Below are 24,707 nucleotides of genomic sequence, written 5' to 3'. Positions count from 1 at the left end.
TGCAGGGAGGTGATGGGCACATAGGGGTGCATCATTCAATTCTTTCCACTCTTATGTTTGAACTTTCTTTTAACAGTTTATGTAACTTTAAAATTTTCTTGGTAAAATTTCTTCGTATTTTTTCTCTTTATCCCCTCACTTTTTTTCCCAAGAAACTTCAACATTTACTTACACAAAAAAATAGAATTAGCTTTTAAAACATGTTTACAATATTTTTTAAAAGACATGGTCTCCCTGTGTAGTTCAGGCTAGCCTTGAACTCACTATGTAGCCCCAGCAGACCTCAAACTCATGCAATCCTCCTGCCCCAGCCTCCCAAGTGCTGGGATTACAGGCATGCACCACGATGCCCAGCCTTTAAACATGTTTACAATTGATCAATTCTAAAATAATGTATAATCATCATTTAATTCCCTAGTGACACTGAAGACTACAAAAAATGTTTTATTTATTATAAATTAAAGTCTTTGCATATCTTGAAGCCAAAAACAAAAACACACACAAAAAAACTATCGTACTTACATGCCCTCTCTCTTCACTCTGGGGTAAGCTATGGGATAGAAAAATAAATATTTAGTATTTTGAGAGAACCCTAAGCTAAATATGTAAAAACACAACTAACACTTTTCATGTTCAATAGTAGTCAACTGCTAAATGAATTACATGTAAAAAAAAATTTAAAATACAAGGGCACCACGTGAAAAAACCGTGAATAAACATATACACGGGCAAAAGAAAAACCAATTTCAAGGGTCCATCCTTTAAAAGTATATTTTTTTACATATTAAAATTCTGGCCAAAAAAATTATACATAAAGATTCAGTAAAGTAACAATTATTTCTCTATGTTAACAGAAACCAAAATAAAAATCAATATAATATCTTTCTTAATACTAAATAAAAGTTAGAGTTTGTGATGCTGGGGCATCATGCATGCTAAACACTCTACCACTAAGCTACACCCCTAGCCAAAATTATTTAAAAATAGGTTTCTTTTAAATTTTTCTTCTAAAATCTCTAAAAGCAGTTTAAGGGACACAAAGTTTTCTACAGAGATATGTAATTAACTAAATGTCATTATTTGGAATAGTAGGGAAGAATCAGTCAGTTCACATATGTTTAAGAAAAAAACAGGTTTCAAGTCACACATAATTATCAAACTATTCTCCAACAGTAAGCTCAATTCTAGTAAATACACATATACACACATACTTTATAAGAATTTTCTTTAAAATATGCTAATAAAAAGGGAAAAGTTAAACTTATATTACAAAATGTTGACAATTACTGAAGCTAAGTAACAGGTACACAGACTATATTAAATTCTGTTCTATGTACATTTGAAAATTTTCATAGCAGTTTTAAAATTTGAATTAGAAAAAACTAATAAATGAAATTAAACTATGTAACTGTTACAAAAGGATACAGACATGACTCTTGACATCATTACAAAGGCCTTTACAAATTCATATGCTTCTTTTTTTCCTAAACAGTTCAATGTTAAACCTTTCATACCCAAAGTCTCTGAAAAATAATTTGAACCTCTACTTACATATGAAGATTCAAATTATTCTCTTAGCAGTTTTATTTAAAATTTGAAGGATTACTACAGTTCCAATGCTTACAACTGTTCATGTTTTTACTCTCAGGACTTAACTCCAAGCAGAAAAGTAAAGCTACATTCAAATTTTTGCTTAGAGCTTAACCCAAATCTTTTTCTAAAATTCCTTAGGCTAGAATGGAGTTGCTGAAATGCTTTCTGTCTTTAGAGGACTACATCAATAAAACTAATGTGAAACATAACTAAAAATGTTGAACGTTTATGCAGTCAACAGGGAGCTGCAAATCCTTGGAATCCGGGGAAGTACAGTACTCTTTCATTGTTAAGAATCCTGGCTGTTAGATTTCCCCACAGTAGTCTCTCAACAGATAAGACATTACCTCCATGTTCGGCAAAGTTGGGGTTTGAAAGAATCATCTTGCAAAACTTGAGGCCATTTTTGTATTGCTTCTGTTCATAACATTTCTGTAAAAATAAATGAACAAGTTATTTTTAAAATAAATGTACAAAAGCTTTATCAATTGGTAGCACTTTTAACAAATATTCTTTTTGTTACTCTTTGCCAAACTACAATCTGAGTATTTTCACTTTAAAAGGAAATAAATAGGGAATTTAACTCTAAACCTCAACCACCACAGAAGCTAACTGAAAAATCAAAAGGAAAAAGATGTAGAAAAACATTAGGAACTCCAGTACAAGTTTTTGCTACTAGAAGAATGAAACCAATGCTCCCATACACATATATACTATCATTTACTGAACGGCTATGTATCTGTATAAAACTTTTTGTGTACCTTAATTTATAATTTTTAAAGCATAAAAACTGTACACATATCTTAACACACACATATATTGAATAGTTTTAAAAATCAGGTTAAACATACTTATCTTCTCGGGACAACCTAAGTGGGCAACCCAGTCCCCCTTTTGTCTCTCTTAAACAGAGCTCTTTCTTTCAATAAATTCTTCCTATTCTTAACCTCCATTGTTCCTAGAATTCATTCTTCATTTTACAGAACACGAACTTGCATTTTGGATATCTAGCAGGGTTGGGAGTTACATCTATTTCTCCATATCATTTTAGAGGTCTTCCCACCGAGAGACGGAGAGTTTTCTTTCATAGGTTCTAATGTTAGTCTTTTGCTTCATAGATTGTAACTTTTTGTTTTATAAGTTCGGGTTCTTGTTTTATAGATTCTTTTTGTTTCATAGGCTCTGGCCTTTGTTTCAGCATTTGTCTCAAAATTGTCTTAATTTTAAATTGTATGTTTTAAATTTTTGCAAATTGCTTGGTTCTCTTATGATACACTGTCCTTTGCTAAAATTACGTTTTATTCTCATTTTGCACATGTTGTGTTTGGACTTAGTTGCTTAAAAATGGTAATTCAACTTGGCCAAATACATCAAAGTGCACTCTGGTTTATCAGCAAGTCTGTGTAATGTATAACTGTTGTCTATTAACATTCTACAGGAATTCAACTTTTAAAACAATGATGGTTGATAAAAATAACAGTCCTCTAATATACTTTATACTTCAAAATGCTTGATATCCAGGTAAAATTATAATAGTTAAGCTCACCGCTCCCATTATAATGCTAATGTCACTGATCTTCTCTTCTGGGTGTTCAACCACTAAAGTTTAGAGACCAATATAGAAAGGTAACTGGGCTAAGAGGACAGCCAATATTTTGGTCCTGGCCCCTCAAGGTCAACAAAGATCCAAGATACAAGGAATCTTTTCTATGAGATCCTACATCTTTGGTAAGTCACCCAACCTCCTGAGCAGGGAAACTGCTGGACACCAAACCAAAAAATGTACAGAGCATGTGCCAAAAGAGGGTCACCAAGAGGAAAAAGTCTCCCACACATTCACTGAAAGCAACATGGTCAAGCAAGGCTGTGACCCATCCTGATGGCTGACACTGACAGAGGAGCTGAGAGGTTCTATACATGGTTCCAAAATCATGCCTGAGGAGACCTAAGTGACCTTGATAGAGAGCAAGAAGTTCATATTGATTGACACAGGTTTCACTTTAACTTGGTCTTAAACACCCAGCAGAAAAGAATAACCAAAAGATGTTTAAACATAGTAGTAAAGTTAGATATAAAAAGGGGCTCTAATCGCTGACCCCTTCTGGCAGTTTCAAGCTACACTGGTAGCTGACCACAGTTATGGATCATTAGGAAATACTACGGTAGAATCTATAAGAGCTCAGCTAGAGTTAAATTTCTTAGCTAAATTTGTCCTTCAAATTGTCTCTAACTTCTCATAGCTAAGACTGGAGAGACTTACGACTTACAACTTCCATCAACAAGAGTCTAAGACAATCACTCACTATTTCAGTTTCTAAGTGTGACTCTTTCCCCAAATTGCCCTTCCATTTCAGTGCTCCTGCTTAGATTATAAATGGTCTAATTTCTTTAAAAATCTCTTTATTCTTGGGCCGGGGATTTAGCTCAGTGGTTCCCCCGCCTGCCTTACAAGCGCAAGGACCGGAGTTCGATCCCTGGTACCAAAAAAAAAACAAAAAAAAAAACCTCTTTATTCTTGTTGCCTAGAGGCTGCCAAACTCCAAATGGTCATATAAATGGAACCAATGACAAATGTGCTAGACTTCTTTTACCAGGATCCACCAGACTGACCTTGTAAACAGCTCATAACTGCTAAATTACAATACAACCTCTATGTCGGATTCTGAAGTCCTTTGGACCTTCTCTTTGTGGAAGGCTATTCCTCCTGGTGGAAACAACTTGTTGGCTATATTCATAGCAATCCTGCTGACCTTATTATTTGGCCCATGTATTCTTAACTGTTTCTTTGGCTTTGTCTCCTCCAGACTCAAAGCCTACCCAAGATAACAATGCCTGGCTACTATCGAGGGCTTTTAGATAGACCCTCTGTAGAGGAACTGACTGCTGATTACAACTATGACCCTCTTCAACCAGAAGTAGCCAGAATGGAGTTCACCCTTTGACCCTTACAGCAGTTAGGGGTACTTGTTTAGAGGGGGGAATACTGTAGATAGGTAAGTTAATTAGATATCTTGTAGGCAGTTAAGACAGGGCTGGCCTGCAAGGGAGCCAACACGGAAGACAATCAAGGACCCAACATGGAGGATAATCAAGACACATTCACTGAAGGTCAACTATAAAAGAAGAAAAACTACTGTACCCTCATGCTTCCCCTAGGGATGAATAACAGTGATTGATATTCTAAATAGGTATCAATCACCTGGGTGGGGGCCAAGGTCTTAAACCACCCTTTCCAGGAAAGATCCCCAACTCACCCCTTAACCTTGCTCATTCCTTGTATGCTTGCTCCATGATTTACTTCCCCATTGGATCCCTATCTAATCAATATTGGACTGGAGAAGGAAGGTGGCCAGTTGAACATGCGGGGGAGTGGCGCTGCCCCTCCCCACTGTCTGCCATCCCAGCTGCTGTGCACTGCGTTAAAAACGACAACTCATGCCAACCATGAAAGATCCAAGTCATAACAGTACTAGCCCAAGCATCATCAATGAACATGTGATTAACAGTCATTCTCATGAAGATGACAATCCATTTGCAGAGTACATGTGGATGGAAAATAAAGAGAAATTCAACAGACTAACAGAAGAGCATTTGTGGGAAGAAAATTTTATTGAACAATGTTTCCAAGAAGTGCTGGAAGAGGAAGAACACAAGTGCTTTATTCCAGCTTGAGGTCTCCCACAAATATGGACCAACTCCATTGGTCCAAGACCAGTTTAATGACCTTGTTATCAGTGATGGCTCTTCTCTGGAAGATCTTGTGGTCAAAAGCAATCTGAATCCAAATGCAAAGGAGTTTATTCCTGGGGTGAAGTACAAAAATATTTGAGTAGATGGGCCCTCTCGGTGGATGTAGCACAATTTCTGCACTGTGAAGGTGTATTCAAAGACTTAATTGAAAAAGCCCTCTCATCACTGTTACACTTATGCATTGCCAAAGATTTTGCTAGTCTTCCATGCTTAATAAAAGTGCTGAGGGCTGGGGATTTAGCTTAGTGGTTCCAGAGCCTGCCTCACAAGCACAAGGTCCCAAGTTTGATCCCCGGTACCAAAAAATATATATATTAAAAAAAAAGGTGCTGAGACTATTATTAAGTAAAAAGCTGTCAAACATTTACTGAAAAATAGAATTGGCCCCATAGCCAATACAATAACAGTGAGGAAAGAAGTACCAGTCAAGTTGTGACAAAGCATCAAATTAAACAAACTCTAAATCTTACTAAATTATCATCTTTGAGGCTAAACTGGTCCCTCAGGATTAACTAATACTTGCTAATGTCTACACTTTCTAGAAATGAGTAAATTTAAATTACATTTCAGATTTCTCAGTTGCATTTGTCCTCGTAAGAAAAATCTCCTTGAGGCAGGAGGATTGATGCAAGTTGGAGGGCAGCCTCAGCTACACAGTGAGTTCAAAACCTGCTTAAACTATATATAGCAAGACCCTGTCTCAAAAACACACAAAAAAATATTTTTCCAAAAAATATCTGATAATGTGAAGTAATTCTATGTTGTTGGTGACTGAGGTAACAAGGTAATGATAGATAAGGGCTAATCCTGGCTTTTCTGGTATGTTTTGTGTTAGAAATACTGAATTCTGGGCTGGGGATTTAGTTCAGTGGTTCCACCCCTGCCTTGTAAGCGCAAGGTCTCAAGTTCGAGTCCCAGTACCAAAAAAAAAAAAAAGAAATACTGAATTCTTCTAATGATACAGTTGAGGAATATGTGATTTGAGAATTGTGTCTTCTCAAGATTTACCTCATCACAGCCATATCTCTGTGAAGTCTAATTTGGGACAAACACCAGCCTATAATACAATTGAACAAAGAGATTGTTACGTGATTTGAATAGTGCTTTTTCCTTGCTTTGTTAACCATCATGACAGTAGTCTGCAGCACAAGTTTTCTTTTTAACAGAGCTAGAACAGTTTTGGCTTCTTAAACTTCAACTATTTGGGTAGGTTAAGCTTCAGTGTGAATACTGTTTAAGTTGAAAATATTGTAAAAAAATTATATTTTTCAAAATTAAAAAAATAAAATAACAGAACTGAAAAAAATTATGTAAGCAACTATACTTGTCATAATCTTATCAGTTATTCATAGTTTTGTCCACCTTGTGATTTCTCATTGGATCAATATTAGCTAAGCAACTGTAATCTTACTAGTTGACTATAGTTTTGTCCCACTTTGAACCTGCCTCACCTCAGGCTTTGTCCTATAAAACACCTCTGAGAAGCAGAGTGAGCGGGCAACCCACTTTCCAGTCCTCCTTCTGTCTCTCTTAGACAGAAGCTTTCTGTCAATAAATTTTTCCTACTGTTAAAAAGAAAAAAAAAACCTATCTCTTCAAACATCATTTTCTTATGATGAAAACTTTCAAAATCCTTTCTTCTAGCTTTTTGAAATGTACATTATTATCTAATTCCGCAGACACCTATTATAAAATAGCATACCAGAACTTCCTGTTCCTATCAAACTGTAAGTTTCCATTGATCAACCTTTCCCAATTCCCAACACGTACATCATTCTCACAGGCCTCTGGTAACCACCATTCTACTCAATTTCTCTGAGATCAACTTTGTTTTCAAGACAGGGTCTCACTAAGTTGCTAAGTTACCCAGCATTGAGTTCAAACTTGTGACCTTCCTGCCTCAGTCTCTCATAGTACTACAATTACAGGTGTGTACACTCCCACATCCAACTGAGATCAACATTTTTTTAGACTCCACATATAAGTGAGATCACACAGCATTTGTTTTTATTAATTTTATTGGTACATTTTAGATTTACATAATGATCACATTCATCATAGGGAATTTGTACCTAATCTATCTTCTTTTTTACCCAACCCCTTCCCTTCCTTTCACTTCCACTTCCCGTCTACGGCCATACCATCCTGAATGCACCCAATCTCGTCAATTCCACTTCCCTTCCTTATTTACAAGAGCTTTGTTTCCATTTTTTTCCTTGTTTTTTTCTTTTCCCTTCCTTCCTTTCCTCCTCCCCCCTCCCTTGTTCCCCTTCCCATTTGAACATTTTCTTCCTATTTTCCAACATCTATTATATGTTTTGGTCCTTATTTATCCTTTCAGTTTCTCAGACCAGAAAAACAATGCAATGTTTACACGTGTCTGCCTTATTTCGTTTAGGTGTATGGTCTCAAGATGCATCTATTTACCTAGAAATGTCTCAAATTTATTCTTTATTAAAAGTAGTATTCCACTGCATAAAAATACATCATCTTTATCCATTCATCTGTTGCTGGGCATCTGGTCTGTTGCCACAATTTAGCTATTACAAATTGTGCTGGTAGGTGTCATTACTTCCATTTTACAAATCAGCAAACTGAAACTCCAGAGTTCAAAAAACTTTTTTGTAAGTAACTCAGCTTAGTAGCAAACTTCTGATCTGGTTCCAAACACCATCACTAGTCTTCCACAAGAATAAGCAATACCTTTATAAATAAGTGCCACCAGCCAGGCTAAATGATCAATGCCTATCTTTGGCAGCCATTTACGTCATCTTTTTTCACTCTCTACTAATTTATGTTGTTCAGGCAGACTGTGTTCTATCACTAAGCATGCCAAGGTTAACCTCATGTTAGGGTCTTTACACCCCATTCCTTCACCTAAGATGTTCTTTCCCAGATTTTCCCGTTTGATCCCTTGTATCTAAGTCTCACACATCAATTACTTGACCATGCTACCTACTACCATCAGGCTCCTACCTTCCTGACTTATTCTCTATAATATTATGCTTATTTTCTATACAATGCTCTTACTTTTTGAAATTTTTATTTACTCATTTAGAATCTGTCTTCTGCACTATCATGTAAGCTCCAGAAAAACAGGGATCTTCTCTAGTATAAACATCTCCATGACCTAGATAAATAGGAGCTGCTCAATAAATATAGTGACACAAGCAATGGATAAGGACGTGGTTGATCCTTGCAGCAAAGCCATGGATGTTGGGGACAAAATCAGAAAGTCTTCATAGAATAAAATGTTAGTAGGGCATGATGGTGCTTACCTTCAATCCCACCACTGTGGGAGGCTACCACATGAGGATAGTTAAATTTGAGCCCAGCAAAGCTTGCGACTTAGCAAGACCCTGTCACAAAATCTGAAACTTTTTTTTTGTATTAAATTCTTTTATTGGTACATTGTGGGTATACAAGACAATTACATTTCTCATTGGGAATTGTACCTTTATATAATGCATCTTGGTTTTTTTTCCCCATTCCTAGCCCTCCCTTCATACCCTCCACCCTTCCCTATTTACAAAGACTTTATTTCCATTTTTTCCATTTCTCATCATTTTTCCTTTCCCTTCCTTCCTTTCCCCTGCCCCTCCCACTACCTTTTCTTCCTATTTGACATTTTCAATTATTCATTCTAATCATTGGTACATTTTAGGTATACAATATAATGACATTTATCATTGGAAATTTGCACCTTTACATAGTCTCTCTTGGTTCTTATTTTTCACCCTTGCCCAGCCCTCCCTTCAACCCCTCCAGTCCTCCCCATTTACAAAGATTTTGTTCCTATTTTTCCATTTTTCTCATATTAATTCCATTCCCTTCTATCCTTTCCCCTAGCCCTCCCACTTCCTTCCCTTTTGCCCCTTTTCTTCCTATTTCACATTACCTATTATACATTTAGTCCTTATTTACACTTTCAGTTTCTCACACCAGAGAAATTATTCGGTATTTACACATGTGTGTCCTATTTATTTCACTTAAGACAAAATCTGAAACTTTTAAAAAAGGATGGGGATGTAGTTCAGTGCAAAGGCCCTGGATTCAAAGGCCCCAGTACCACAAAAAGAAAAAATGTTTAAAGTGAATGTGCTGATTGCTTCTGAGAAAGGAAACTAGGAGGCTGGAAGACAAAGGAGAAAAACTTAAATTTTGAATGATATGAATATATTGCCTAGTCTGAAAATATTTTTTAGAAAATGTAACAGTTTTTTTTAGTTGATTTTTCTCTCAGTATGTCCAACATGACTCCTCCTCCTGTTAGCCATGTTGTTGAATCTCCAGAATTTCTGAATATAGGAGTTTACTTGAAAAGTAACAAGGGGAGGAAAAAGCAGAAGAAACTATTGGGGAAGAGGAAAAAAAAAATACTACCATGGACTCTTGAGTTATGACTGGCCTCACATACAAACAACTTGGGTCATAACTGGAATTTTAGTTTTAACTTATGACCAAAGTCTTGAGTCATGGCCCAATGCGGGCCACTTGTGCAGTTGTAAACAAAACCTCACAATGCCAGAAGTGTATGTAAGTGTAAGTAAGCTTCAGTCAGAGCCCAGATACGTATGATTTCAATCAGTGCTTTATATAATTGCCATGATTACTGTTATCAAAATGCCCCTCAAGGGCCGGGGATTTAGCTCAGTGGTTTCGCCGCTTGCTGCACAAGTGCAAGGACCCGATTTTCATTCCCGGTACCAAAAAAAAAAAAGGCCCCTAAAATGCTAGAAAAGAAGCAAAGGAAGGAAGAGAAGATAAAGAAAGCAATCACAATCAAAAAGAAGGAAATTGTGGGAAATATGAGTGGTGTTCGTGTGACCAATCTCACTAATATGTACAGCATGTCAAAATCCACCATTCTTGACAATCTTACAGAGAAAAGACTTGGATAAGGTAGCTAGTGTTGGTAAAGGTGTTACTCAACACCTTTAGTAAGTCATGATCAACAGTGTTAGACCAAGTAGAAAGGCTATTACGAGCAGATAAATGAAAGGCAGATGGCAAGTTATAGCCTGAGTCTATAATTTATTAAAAAGCTAGAGCTATAAATGCAGATCTCATAAAGGATACCATCAACGAGTGATAATGGTTAAACATTTTGTGCCAGCAAGGGGGTGATTTCACAATTTTAAAGCTAGAACTGGGGTTCATAGAGTGAGTATGCGTAGTGAGCCGGCCAGTGCCGTGGAAAATTACATACACCACATGACAAAGAGAAATAAATAGCTTTGCTCTCATCAGGTTTTCAACCTGATGAAACTAGCCTTTTCTGGAAGAAAGTGCCCAGGAAAACATACATTACCCAGGAAGAGAATAAAATGTCAGGCCACAAGCCTATGAAGCATAGTCTAGCTTTACTGCTATGTGCCAATTTGAGAAGTGACCTCAAAATAAAGCCTCTCTTTGTTTATCATTCTGAGCCCCCTAGAGTGTTCAGAAAACATAAAGTCGTGAAGAATAGGCTAGGGGTCATGTGGAGATCTAATGCAAAAGCCTGGGTAACAAAGAGTACTTTTGCCTGAGTGGATCAGGGAGACTTTATCCTACTGTAAAGAAGTATTAGAGGACAAAGGTTTACTACTCAAGGCTCTCATCTTGCACAATGCTCCTGCTCACCCACAAGATTTGGAAGAAAAACTGGCTGAAGAATCCCATGGCTCTCAATTGAATTCCTCCCACCTAATATAACTCCTCTACTGCAGCCCAAAAATCAGCAGGTTATAACTAACTTTAAGAAGGTATACACCAAGGAACTGTTCCTGAAGTGTTTCCAGATGGACTCAGATACAGATTTAACCCTTAAAGAGTTCTGGTATTAGAACATCTTTTCCTATGTGGGGTTAATTGAGAAATCCTGGGCCAATGTCTCTCTAATGACACTTAGATTTGCCTGGAAGAAAGGCTGTGTAGAGGAGCCTGCGTCTTCAATTGACCCTGTGGTTGATGACATTGTCACTACAGCAGAGTCCACAGGCTCGCAGGTAGACAGTGGTGATGTTGAGGAACTGGTGGAGGAACACTCACAGGAACTGTCTACAGAGGAGCTGCAGCAACTTCTGGCTGAGCAACAGAGAATGGCAGCTGAGGAGCTTTCTGAAGGGGCAGGGGAGTATCAACAATCAGTGCAGCAAAGTCCTTCTAAATTAAAGGAAATCCTGAAAAAATGGACAGAGCTACAAACATTTGCAGAGAAGATCTACACAGAGAAAAAGTCAATCACTGAATTCATTTGCTTAGTGACAATGTCATGTCATACTACAGAACAGAGTTAAAGAAAAGGCAGAAACAGACAACCTTACGCCAGGTTTTAGTTCTGAAAAGATTGAGACCTAGTGAGTCAGAACCAGGTCCTAGTTGGTTACAGACTCTCCCAAATAGAGAAAGGACACCAAAGAACCAGATTCCTGATGTTCTTATGGAGGGGAATCTCCTTCCCAACAATAACCACCTTCCATTTCATCTTCCCTTCTTATAAGTCAAAGATATCAACTTGAATGGTGAGTACAGTATGAAGTTGTTTCTGGTAAACTAGGCACATTTTATAACTTTATGGTGAATATACTAGGAAGATTATTGGTGTTTTCTTATTATGAAAAAGTTAGATAAGGGGTGCTTTGGGAGGTTCAAAATGCACTACGGGTATTTCCATTATTTCTAATGGGAAAAAAATGTTACTTTATATTGTATTTCTTAAGGGAAAAATAGTCTTGACTTACAACCAACTTGAGTGACAACCAGGCCTCACGAACAAACTGAGTTCGTAAGTCAAGAGTCTATAAGTTACAGAAAAACAAAGCTTTTGTGCCTAGGGAGGGGAGGGCTGTTGGGGGGGGGGATGGGACAAAATAAAATAAAATTTATTTTTTAAAAACATAAGGAAAAGGGGCCGGAGATTTAGCTCAGTGGGTGTGTCACCTGCCGCACACAGGAAAGGTTCCAAGTTAGATCCCCCGTACCAAAAAAAAAAAAAAAGGAAAAGAACAATACTACGAATAATGTTAAACACAATAGTTAATACCTATTTACTGTCACACATCGTTCTTAATCTTTAAGTCCCAGGAGAGCCTATGACACATATGCTATCTCTATTTTAGATGGAGAGTCTGAGACACAGTTATTGAGTTTACACAGCTAGTTAAGAGTCAGAATTACAATTCTTATCCAGGTAGTTTTGGCTTCAGAGACTACTAAGATAAAAACTTTAAGTTTAGTAAGGAACTATTACATACCCACCCTTAATAAAAAAGACAGATTCCAATTTCAACTTTTTCTTGCTAGTCAGACACAAAACCTTAAGACACATAACACAAACAGCCAGCCGAGAGAGGGAGTTAAGACAGGCAGATTTAAACCATGGAGAACAAGTAATAAGCTACCTTGTGAATTTGTGTGGATGTGTTTAAGTAGTACATTGATAACAAAAACTTTAGTTGTTGGCAAAGCACTGTGGTCTACTAAGCAAACTTAAAAAATAATTTCATTATAGTGACTTGTTTGCCATGGAATTTGGTGTAGCAAAATTTTAACTACTCACTGCAAGTGTAAGATGATAAAATCATTTACTTTTAGAGCATTCTGCTCAATTTATGACAACTTATAATAAACATGACATAGCTAGATAAGAAAATGTTTAGCATTTCCCAATTTATTTGGGTATGAAGCATCTTTAGCAGCATCTTTAGCTTTTTTGTAACCTGAATATACTGAATCAGGTATTTTTAATTTACGCTACTGACATGATTTGAACCAGAAAATACCCATACAGACATAAAAGAAGTATTGTAATCTTTTAGATTATGCCAAATGTTCTGAAATTCAACAATTTATAGATGATTTCTCATTAATGTTTAAGAGTCCTTGGACAAAGAAAAAAGAAAAGGAGTCAAAAAAAGTAGAAGGTATGAGAAAAACAAAAAATAATAAATATATATGAACTCCAACGAAGTAATCTGCCAGTTCTTTCTTTTTTTTAATGTTTTTACACTGGTCTGTCATTACTTGCAACATTAAATACCATAAAAAATTAAGAATTAACGTTGCATTCCATCTGTTTCTATTGGCTTGAAACAGTACAACTGCTCTGAATTATTTTGGGCCTGTAACAATACTTAAAACATTCTATAATTAGCTATTTTATTTATAGTAAAGTCAAGCAGCTGCTAATCACTATACAGAAACACAAACTCAGGATAAATTTACCCTTAAAATTTAAATGCTTGTTCAGCAAATACAGTACACACTTAATTTCAGATAAAATTTTTTTAAAAAACAGACTAGTGCTACAGGAGTGGTGGTGTATGCCTGTAATCAATCTCAGCACTGGAGAAGGTGAGGCAGGCGGGTCACATTAAGTTCGAGGCCAACCTGGACGACATAATGAGTTCAAAGCCAGCCTGAATTGTAGTGAGACCCTGTCTCTAAATAAATAAATAGACTAGACAGGACAGTTGTTAACTAGATTAGTTAAAATCTTCGGTCCTCACTGCATATTTTTAAAAAGCAATTATTTGTAGCCTCTCCTTCTCGAAAGTATGGAACCTGGAAAACTGTGAAGGCTCCAAGGACACAGGCACCCAAACCCTCTGCTGGGTAGCAGTTCTCAGCGCTGGACCACTCCTCGGGTTTCAGCTAGGAAACAAAGTGAATTCTCTCCTCAAGCCCAAAACCAACCAGTCTGACCTGATTTAATCTCTTGTGCGAGTTAAAAGCAAAAAAGCTGCCTATCAACTGATGAGTGGATAAAGATGTGTTTTTTTATACAATGGAGTACTACTCTGCCATAAAAAGGATGAGCTTCAGACATTTATAGCTAAATAGATGGACTTTGAGTTCATCCTCTTAAGTGAAATAAATAAGACACACGTTTAAATACAGCATTGTTTCTCTGGTGTGAGAAACTTAAAGTGGAAATAAGGTCTGAAATGTATAATGGATGTTGGAAAATGGGAAGAAAGTGTTCAAATAGGAAGGGAAACAAGGGAGGAGGGAAGGAGAAAGGAAGGGACAAGAAAAAAAAAGTGAAAACAGAAAGAAAAAATGGAAACAAGGCTTTTGTACATAGGGAGGGGAGGGAGCTTGAGGGGGGGAAGGGGATAAAATAAAATCTATTGAAGAAAAGGGAAGAATTTTTAAAAAGCAAAAAAGCTATACGAGATTATGACAATTCAGATATGCACTTCAGAGGACAGCTAGCAGGTGCCCCCTAAGAGTTTAGGTAACTACTCGCACTCGCTCCGAAGGGGGGCGGAGCCGGGCGCGCCTCGCCGGGGAGGCAGAAATTCCCCAAAACAGCTTATAAGTCAGAGCCCCACTCGCCGGCGCTAGGCTCGGGCTTCCACAGGTACTGGGGTGCAAAGCAGGGATGAGCACCGCCCGAGGGAGAAGGGCGAGGATCCAGGCCCCGCAGAGAGCTCGAGAGTCACGACGCCCCGGGAAGTTTCTGGAAAGCGCGCGGTCACCGGGATGGAGAGGGCGCGGCGGGTGCGTCTGCCGCGGGGCGAGGACGCCGGGCCCTGAGGTAAACAAAGAGCCAGAGAGGATGAGCCGGCCTGCCACTCACCAGGATGCATTTGAAGAGGTTGTTCTCCTTGGGCGGCAGCTGCACGTTCGGCATCGCTGCCGGCAGCAGGGCTGGGTGGACACCGGGACGAGCTGCTGCGGAGAGTCGGGCCCCGGGGGACGAGTCACTTCATTGGCCTAACCTTGAGGCCGAGCAACAGCGCTGGGCTCTTTGGAAGGACTGGCAATGCAAACGGAAGGTAGGACAAGCCGGATACACCTGGGTTCGTTCAGTCCCCTTTTCAGGGGAGCGGTGGCGGGAGGGGTGGCAGCAACGGTTCCCGCGCGCGGCAAGATGGTGGTCAGGCATCCCCCACACACACCTGCGGGGCGCACGCGCAGGACGCCCGGTCCTCGGGCCCGCGGGGGGGGGGGGCGGCGTGGGGCCGTGGTGAGGAGTTCTGGCGGCCCCTGCCCAAACAGCCAGCAACTACGAAGAAGTCTTTGCTCCCAGCACTCTCCTATGGAGCCATGTCCAATCCAGAGTTCCTACCCACTGTGTGCCCACTATGGCATTACTAATTCTTGAAAGTTCTTTGGCTTTCAATTTATCTACATCCTCAGAAATAAAGGGTTGGGCCGGGGATTTAGCTCATTGGTTATGGTGCCTGCCTTGCAAGCTCATGGTCCCCGAGTTCGATCCTCGATACCAAAAAAAAAAAAAAAAAAAAAAAGGGTTAATCTTGGGAAGAGCCAAAGCGCCAGTGAGCCTCATTCAGCCTTACCTCAATCATTAACTATTTTCATATATCCAGATCTTCAACTTCATTCACCCTCGCTCTGCCCTAACCCGGAATCAGGCAGCTCACATTGGTTTGTCATTTCCACTTTGCTGTCTCACCCCATTGCCACTTCTCCTTCCCCATGACCATCCCCACTCAACATCTCCTAGGCAAGCCCAGTGGCACAAGGGAAACCTACCATCCCAAACCCTGGGAAATGAGTAATTATAAATATTCATAATTTTTAATTTTTCCTCATCTTTCATGCATGATGAATGTATATTTTGGTGGTTTATAGTAGGGCAGGGATGTGGAGAAAGGTTGGGTATTGAAAAAAATGCCAGTTGTGCTGCTGGTAGTTTTCAGCCCAAACCTTAGAGAGCATGAAAGATATAATGTGTGTGCAGTCAGAAAGCCTGGATTAATCAGTAGCTGTAATTGTATTACTGACTTCCTGTGTAGTCTGGATCAAATCTTATTTCTGCCTTACAAAAGAAAATCCACTTAAACATTATAATCTGTTTCACAGGAGAATTATGTGAATTTAATGCTTAGTCATTTTAAAGCCCATGATAAAAAATAAATGCTGTGTAAATCTGAGCTTAACATTTCTCAGAAAGAAGGCTGGAGCCAGTTGAGGGCATCATGGATTTCCACCAGATGTTCCTTCCTGGTGCTTCAGACAAGGTGTAGCTTTTTTAGAATCATGCATTAGGTAAAACAGCAGCAGTAGTATCTGTAAAGTCCTTCACAGTTCCCAAAGCATTTTTTCATACATGATATGGGCCACTGATTCACTTTGCTAAACCTGTGAGAACCAAGGAGAAAAAATTATTGGAAAAATAATTTCTCAGCCTCATTTATAAAACATATCTTGCAGAACCCTCTGGCAGGGTAAAATCAAGGAGTTTCTTGCTGTTGCCCAAACCGATTTAACCATGTAATTAAAGGCTGATGTGAAAATGACTTACTGGATTGCATATTACATTCCACCTGATGTTTCTGCCCTCTTCGAACTTTCTTGCTTTTATTTCTGAGGAAGAAAAGGCATGGTTGTTCCTCCCTTGAGCTCTTCAACCTATTCCCATTTTGCTTTTCCTGAACTTTTACTCATCAGTTAATCCCTTGTCTAATTTGCATTTTCTCCCTCCTTTTATTGCTTATATTCTAACAGGAGGAGACAAACAGTAAACAAGATAATCCCAGACTGTGGGAAGTCCTGTGTGGGAAACATTAAGTTCATGTGCAGGTAGTGGGGGTTGAGGAGAGAACTACTAGGAATGAGTCCCTTCTGGGGAGGTGGTGACAACTGAGCAGAAACCTAAGGGTAAAAACAGAGCTAAGAAGGTAAGCTGGAACAGCATATTTTAGACAAAGTGAGCTACCTACAAATGTCCTGATGCAAGAACAAGATTGGCATGATCAAGGAACAAAAGGAACAAGTGAAAATTTGTCTCTATTCCCAGGTTCAAGGATGTGGCTAGACTCTAGCCTCCAGAGTATAATTTTTGAGAGGAAAAGTGGTATACAGTTCGGTCAAAAATGTAGGTCAGGGGCTGGGGATTTAGCTCAGTGGTTTCGCCGCCTGCTGCGCAAGCACAAGGGCCAGAGTTTGATCCCTGGTACCAAAAAAAAAAAAGTAGTTCAGGTCGTGCAGGATTTGGCATCTCAGGCAATGTCATTTGATGTTTTTATCCTATCTATTTTTTGTGTTGCTATAACTAAATCCCTGAGGCTGCATCCTTTATAAGCAAAAAGCTTATTTAGCTCAAGAGTTCTGCAAGTCTAAGAGCATGGTACTGGCGTCAGCTTCTGGGGAGTGTCTCATGGCAGTATTACATGGCAGGAGCCCTGGTGTGAGAGAGAAGTCACATGATTAGAGAGAGCATAAGATGGGGGAAGGGCCAGTCTCCCACTTTTGCTCTTTTATAACAACTTGCTTGCTTGCTCTAAGGAACTAATCTTTTCCTAAGTCATGACTCATGCATCTCCCATTAGGCCCTACCTCTTAAAGGACCCACAACATTTCAACACCATTACATTGGGGACTAAACTTCTAGTACAGGAACTTTTGGGGAACAAAGGATATTCAAACCAGCCATAGCATATAAGTTCAGTGAAAATCCATGAAAGTGTTTTCAACAGGAAAGTGACGTGATGGATTTCTTTTTTAAAAGATCACTCTGATTACCTGGAGAAAATAGACAAGAAAAAATGGGACTCCTAAAAAAGTAGCATCTCTATTTTTTTTTGGTACTGGGGATCGAACTCAGGACCTTGCGCTTGTGAGGCAGGAACGGCACCACTGAGATCCCTGGCCCCAGCATCTCTATTCTTTAAGATGTAGTTTTTCTGGGCCGGGGATTTAGCTCAGTGGTTCCGGAGCCTGCCTCACAAGCGCAAGGTCCCGAGTTCGATACCTGGTACCAAAAAAAAAAAAAATAGATGTAGTTTTTTGGCCCCACAGTCTTCTGAAAGTGTTTTCTAAAAATATCACTAATTCATTTGTTACTGAGCACCTACAACGTTATTTATTATTGAGCACCTACAATGTTACAGGCAGTCTTTTTTTTATTCAATTAAACAAGTATAATTTTCAAGTCATCACAAAATTTCCCACAAAAACTTACAATCAGCAAAATATTTTCTCATTTTTCATGTAACATTTTCATACAATTTCATGATTTCATTAATATATGTTACAATAAGCCTTCATTAGTCCCTTAAGACGATGATATAAATAGTCTATACAACCTACCATAGAAAAAAAAAATGAAGCCAAGATTTCCAGTGATTTCATAGCAGCCCGGCACACTTTTGGTGACCCCAACAAGAACCCTCTCGAGCAAGCTGGAAGCCATGCATCTTCCAGAAGCAGGGCCTCCTGCAGCCTCAGCAGAAACAGCAAGGCCCCAGGCCCACATGCCTGCTGGACCTCAAAGCGAGCCTGAGGGAGGAATGTGGCAGGAAGGTAGGGAACCCTCAATCCTTGACCACTGGGGAGACTAGAGGGCTAGTACAACTGGGATCTCTGCACACCCACCCCAGCAACGCAGGGAGTTACAGCTCTGCTTCCAGCTTCTATAACATCAATTTCAGGTAGGAAAGTGCCTCATCTCCCCCTAGAGTTAAAAATAAAATTATAAAGCAAAACTAAAAGTCAATGCTCATGTAAGTGGTGTCCATCCTGACCTGAGTCTCATGCTCCCTACTGACCTTTCAGGAGCCATGGGCTTCGGCATCTCCACAGGGACCCTGAGTCTACACCACTCAGAATCGACATCTGAACTAACCCCTGGTCAATCAGCAGCAGGGACCCACCCAAAGCCTGTGGTGATTTGTGGCTTGCACTGAAAAGGTGACCAGTAACAGCTGAGAAAGTTCCAGTGGTATCCATGTTTTCTCAAAAGTCCAAACTATAAGATGCTCATGACAATTCAAGTTTTCTATATCAGGAGTCTGGTAGTAGGAGAGCCAAACCTTGTGTCTTATAATAAGGCTTTTCACATTAGAGAGTTAGACACGAGCCCTGGTTGGAAGGAAGAACTACCCAGGATGTCTTCCCAGGGCTTAATGGACACCTCATTTTAGAACATGAGTGGCTTCCTGGGATGTGGCACTCACGTCCTACATTCCTTGACCTGGAAGATGTTTCTAGTGCTCTTCAATTTCATGTCTCCAGAGCCAATCTCACCTCAACAAGGGTTAAAAGCAAAATATTCACAGCCAAAAGTTATCCAACACAACAGAAAATAGTTCTGTCATTCAACTTTCACACTCAAGTTTCAAAGACACTGCAGGGGGAAAGTTAGACCTTATGGAGAACTAATGTGCAGTCTTCACTCTCCTTGAACCAAGTCGACATGACAGTGTCATCTTTGGCATGCATAGTCTTTGAGTAATAGTTGACTATGTTGGCATCTAGTTTGCACTGGTAAGGGATGCTCTCATACGGCTTGAGGTTCAGCTCCAGCACAAACACAGAGAAGGCCAGCGGGGACCTTGAAGATACAAGGAACCTCTAATCAGAGCTAGCATCCTGCAGACAGACACAGGGAGAGCGAGTTCATGATGGAGCAGTCCTTGGCAGTCATGGCCATGTGATACTGCTGCACCTTCGTTAATGCGAAGGCCACTGTCTTGTCATCTGGACAGATCAAGTAGCTTCTGGTAAAACATGTCATCATCAGGCCCATCTATTTGTAACATTTTTCTCTCCTCGGGAAACTCTTCTAGGTACCGTTCAACATGGTTTTACAGAGGATAGAGGCTTTCAGTGTCCAGCAGGTCCAACATCTGCACCTGGAGGGTTTTGTACAGAAGACACCCCTTTGGTAATCTTGACCACTCTGGGGTGTTTTTCCTTGGCAGTGGAGGCTCCGGCTGAAAGGGCTGGCTTCAAAGAGATGTGGGCCCCAGGGCCCCAGCTTCAGGTTCTCCACCTGGCCCTTGTCTGAGCTGCTCAGCAGCACCATGTGATGACGTGCACCAAGTCCCAGATCAGCTCAAGTGCAGTGGGCCCCACCAGCCACGCCATTGGAAGGGAAGAAGAAGGGCCTCAGGTGGTGTGTAAGTTCCCTCCAGTCAGACACCAGGCTCCGGGCATCACCACAGCCATAAATCGGCTCACCATTCTTAAATATCTTCAGGTTGTCCTGGGATTCCTGCAGCAAACTCTTCAAGGCAAAGTGCATTCTCTGTTTCCTGAGAAGAGATCGAGGGGACCGTATTTACTTATTTGCTCCCACTTCCCAGTTGCTACCTTGAGGTGCTGCTGCATTCAGTAGCGACACACCTTATGCTTCATCTCATGGGTAACACTGCTCGAAAAAGGAATGAACCCACATTTTGGCTTAATCTCTACACACAGAATCGGCTGGTGCTCTGCAATGCGGTAGGTCTGAAGTCTGGTGAGGTTAGGAAGGCACATAGCATAACCACTGAGCATGTCCAACTCCTTGTCACAACGAGACTGGTCTTTCAGACTGTATCTTAAACATAGTTGTTTCACAAACTCTAAAGGCAGCTGAACAACTTCCACACAATGCACACAGTTCTCCCCGCAAAACTCTTTCATGACATTTTTGCCAAAGTCCACTGTGTCCTGCAGGTGCTGAAATATCTCTGAGGTCTTCTTCCTATTTGGAGGAAACTTCAGAAAACGAAGCACAAAGCACTGCGCATGGGCCACTACCAGGGTCTTGTTGCCTTCCCCATGGTACACCTATTCATTCTCATCGTCTTCTCCTCTTCCATGCCCTGATGCTGCCCTGGAGGCTCTCGGACCAGGACTTGAGAATTCGAGCTAGGGGCCTATTGTAGTCACCAGGATTTGACAAGGGAATACAGTAAATACAGGACACATAGTTTCTAAGATTATTTTATAATTACCCAAAGAGTCAAATGCAAAGGAATACAAGAGATTAACCACACTAGAAGCCCAAAGGATTCAACTGAGGGCCTAGATCCCAGCAGTTTCCCACACAAGTCAAGCTGAAGGCCTAGAGTCCAAGGCAATGTCCTCCTCTAGTCCAGCCAGTGGCCTGGAGCCCACAGCAATGTCTCATGCTTGTCCGTATTGAGGATCTGCACTTTGAAGGCCCAAAAGCCAGTGGTGGAAGCCAGAAAATCTACGCTCGTGAGATGAAGGATTTCTGCCACCAAACTGAAGGATCCACATTGGAGCCAGGAAGTGATGCTCACGGTGAAGATCAGAGCTCCCTTGATGAAAACAGTAGCCATTCCCAGCAACAGTGAGGCCCTGAGCTCCTTCTCTGATGGAAACATCCTAGTTTCCATCAGGAAAGCCAAATGCAGCAAGCTTCTCTTAGCAGATCAACAGGCCAAGATCATCCCCTCCAGTTCTCTTTTTATGGCTATTGGTAACAATCTTCAGGTGGATCTTTCATGCCCAGACCATGCTGATTCAGTTCAGCTGGGCATTACAAGTTGACCATTAGTCAATCCACCATAGGGCCTCCCTCCTCTTCGGGACCCAGCCGCAGCTGTCTGGGGAGGAGTGCCTATCAGCTGCCACTACCCAGGGGCTCAGGCCCTACAGGCACTCTTTGTAAGACAAAAATATCTGTCCACAGCCAGGCATGGTGGTATGCACCTGTAATCCCTGAGGGAGGCTGACAGGAGAATCACAAATTAAGCCCAGCCTGAGCCACTTAGTGACTTAGCAACACCCTGTCTCAAAAATAAAAAAGGGTTGGGGATGTGGCTCAGTGTGAAGGCTCTGGCTTCTGGTGCTGGAAAAATTGGGTTTCAACTTGCCAAAGATTAAAACTAGACCTGTATCTCTCACCATGCACTAAACTAAAATCAAAATGGATTAAAGGTCTGCATATCAAAACAAACGCTGAACCGGATGAAACAGAGGTTAGGTAGAACTCTTGAAGACATTGGTGTAGGAAAAGACTTTATGAACAAAACCTCAGTTGCCTCTGAACTAGCACAAACAGTCAAGAAGTGGGATCTCTTCTTATTAAAAAGCTTCTGCACAGCAAGAGAAACCACCAGCAGTATGAAGAGACAACCCACAATGTGGGAAGAAATCTTCACCTGCTGTTCCCCAGACAAAGGTCTACTATCTAGAATCTATAAAGAAATTTAAAAAGTCAGACCTCCCAAATTTAAAGACCCAATCCAAAAATGGGCATCTGAAATGAACAGACATTTCTCAAACTAAGAAGTAGAAATAGCAAATAAACATATGAAAAAATGTTCAACATCTCTGGTCATTCATGAGATGCAAATGAAAACAACGCTGAGATTCCACCTCACCCCAAAAAGAATGGCTGCTATCATGAAATCAACCAATAACAAATGCTGGTGGCACTGGGCGGAAAGAGGAACCCTACTCCACTGCTGATGTGAGAGTGTAGACTGGTGCAACCACTGTGGAAATCAGTATGGAAATACCTCAAAGAACTAGGATTGGAAGTCCCATTTGACCCAACTATTCCCCTGCTGGGTATCTTCCCCAAAGAAGTAAAAGAATCATACCACAGTGATATATGTGCACCCATGTTCACAGCAGCACAATTTGTGATAGCTAAAATCTGGAAACAGCCCAATTGCCCATCAACTGGAGACTGGATAAATAAAATGTGGTTTTTTAAAAAATAAAATGGAGTACTACTCAGCCATCAAAAGTGAGAACGTAGAGACATTTATAGCTAAGTGGATGCATATTGAGGCGAAACTCTTAAGTGAAATAAATAGGACACACGTGTAAATACCAAATAGTTTCTCTAGTGTGAGAAACCGAAAGTGTAAATAGGACCAAAGGGTGTAATAGACGGTGTGAAATAGAAAAGGGGCAAAGAGGAAGGAGAAGTTGGAGGCATGTGGAAAGGAAAGAAAGGAGTGGAATAAATATGAGGAAATGAAAAAATGGAAACAAAGTCTTTGTAAATAGGGATGGAGGGGTTGAAGGTAGGGTAGGGGAATGGGGAAAAAATAAGAACCAAGAGTGATTATGTTAAGGTGTAAATTTCCAATGATGAATATCATTATATTGTATACCTAAAATGTACCAATAATATCAATTTTTTAAAAGAATTATAAAAACATCATCATTTTGCAGTGTCTAGCAAAATCATGAATCTAGGTAATTAAGAGCTTCTGTATTATTTTAAAAGACACAACTAATACAGGCATGATGGCACACACCTATAATCCTAGCATTCAGGAGGCTGAGTTGGAGGTTTGCCAATTTGAGTTCAAGCTGGGCTACATAGCAAGAACCTGTCTTTAAAAATAGGGAAATAATAATAGACACAACTAGATATTTTATGCCTTCTTAGGGAAGTATCCCATTTATGAAGTAGTCTTGCAAAAAAAAATATTTAAACCTGATCAAGCTTGTAGTATTTCATGGAAATACTGGGAACAAAAGACACATGATAAATACATCACAAATCTGGAAAAATCTTGACTGAGTGAAACTGTTCAGGATAAAGGATATAGTTCCTTCAACATATACAAGGTAGAAAGGCAGACAGAAAAACCTATAAATTAAAATAAAAAATGTAACAACGAATTGTGATGCATGGACCTTATTTAAATCCTGATGTAACAAACTGCCAGGACAGAAGGAATGAGGGAAGGGAAGACAAGGAAAAAGAGGGAAGGGGCAGAAAGAGGGGATGGGAGAAAGAAACCAAGAAAACACAATTAGGAAAATTTGAATACTGACTGAAACTTTGATAATACTAAACTTAGCCATTTGGGGTGTTGATATTTTAAAAACTCTTTATCTTTTGGAAATACATACTAAAATACAAACGAAAAGCTATGATGCTCTGTATTTGCTCCAAAATAAATCAGTTGAGATGGGGGAAAGGAAAAGGAGGGTAGGTGAAACAGTTGACAACTGATGAGACTGGCTCGTGAACAAATGAATCATACACTCTTCTATTTTTTAGTATGTTTAAAAATTCTCATAATAAAGGAAAAAAGATACATATCCAGATACACACAAAAATATAAACGACATTTTTCTCATGGTAAACCACTTTGGACCTAAATTGGGGAATGTTTTAATGCTTATGACGGGTATTTGAAAACCATTGTCAGAGGAAAAAATAGAACTTACTGCAATGAAAATTTGAAATTGTACAACTCAAAACTTAAGGAAGTGATCTAAGAAAAATATGTAGCACGGTATTTAGAATGACAGATAAAATTACAGAGACGTGGGAAACAACATTAAATTGCCTTGTTAAAAGCTGCTTTAACCTGGGCTAATGCTAGTTAGGGGGAGAGGGGAGCTTTCAGGATCAGCCTTTTACATGCTTTTTTTTTTTTTTAAAGAGTAAAAAGATAGGTTAGCTTTTCAAGGCATCAATAGTCCTGGACTCAATTATTTCAGAAGGCGCTAGTTTCAATAAGGCCACCAGGTGGCGTATTAGCATTTTTTTTCAAAAAATTTGAGAACTACTATGAATACCTGAAAATAAGAAATGCTGTCATTTCATCCTTCATATTCTGCTTTTCTGCTTCTCTCAGGGAAAATAGTTTATAAGAATACAATAGAATAGTCTGTACTTTTCCAATTTAGTGAGA

At 39.7% G+C, this 24,707-nt stretch overlaps 1 protein-coding gene and 2 pseudogenes across 1 annotated transcript in view; 1 reads left to right on the top strand and 2 right to left on the bottom strand.

Moving 5' to 3' along the window:
* Naa16 (N-alpha-acetyltransferase 16, NatA auxiliary subunit) overlaps positions 1-15,098 on the bottom strand; it is a 102,096-nt gene extending 86,998 nt beyond the window's left edge. The window contains 4 exon segments of the mRNA XM_021257913.2: positions 1,426-1,461; positions 1,464-1,523; positions 1,941-2,025; positions 14,912-15,098. Coding sequence (XP_021113572.2) covers positions 1,426-1,461; positions 1,464-1,523; positions 1,941-2,025; positions 14,912-14,965 — 235 coding nt within the window. The 5' untranslated portion in view covers positions 14,966-15,098.
* Positions 5,038-5,428, top strand: LOC101700738 (polyadenylate-binding protein-interacting protein 2 pseudogene; annotated as a pseudogene).
* Positions 15,099-18,137: 3,039 nt separating the features above from the next.
* Positions 18,138-23,233, bottom strand: LOC101706221 (inositol-pentakisphosphate 2-kinase pseudogene; annotated as a pseudogene).
* Between the last annotated feature and the right edge of the window lie 1,474 nt (positions 23,234-24,707).

The sequence above is a fragment of the Heterocephalus glaber genome, unplaced genomic scaffold (genome assembly GCF_053883595.1).
Source record: "Heterocephalus glaber isolate CG9 unplaced genomic scaffold, H.glaber_assembly_v1.0 deba00001666, whole genome shotgun sequence".
In the NCBI taxonomy this organism is placed as follows: Eukaryota; Metazoa; Chordata; class Mammalia; order Rodentia; family Bathyergidae; genus Heterocephalus; species Heterocephalus glaber.
Note: the sequence above shows the minus strand (reverse complement) of the source record. Positions and strands in the feature narration are given on the sequence as shown.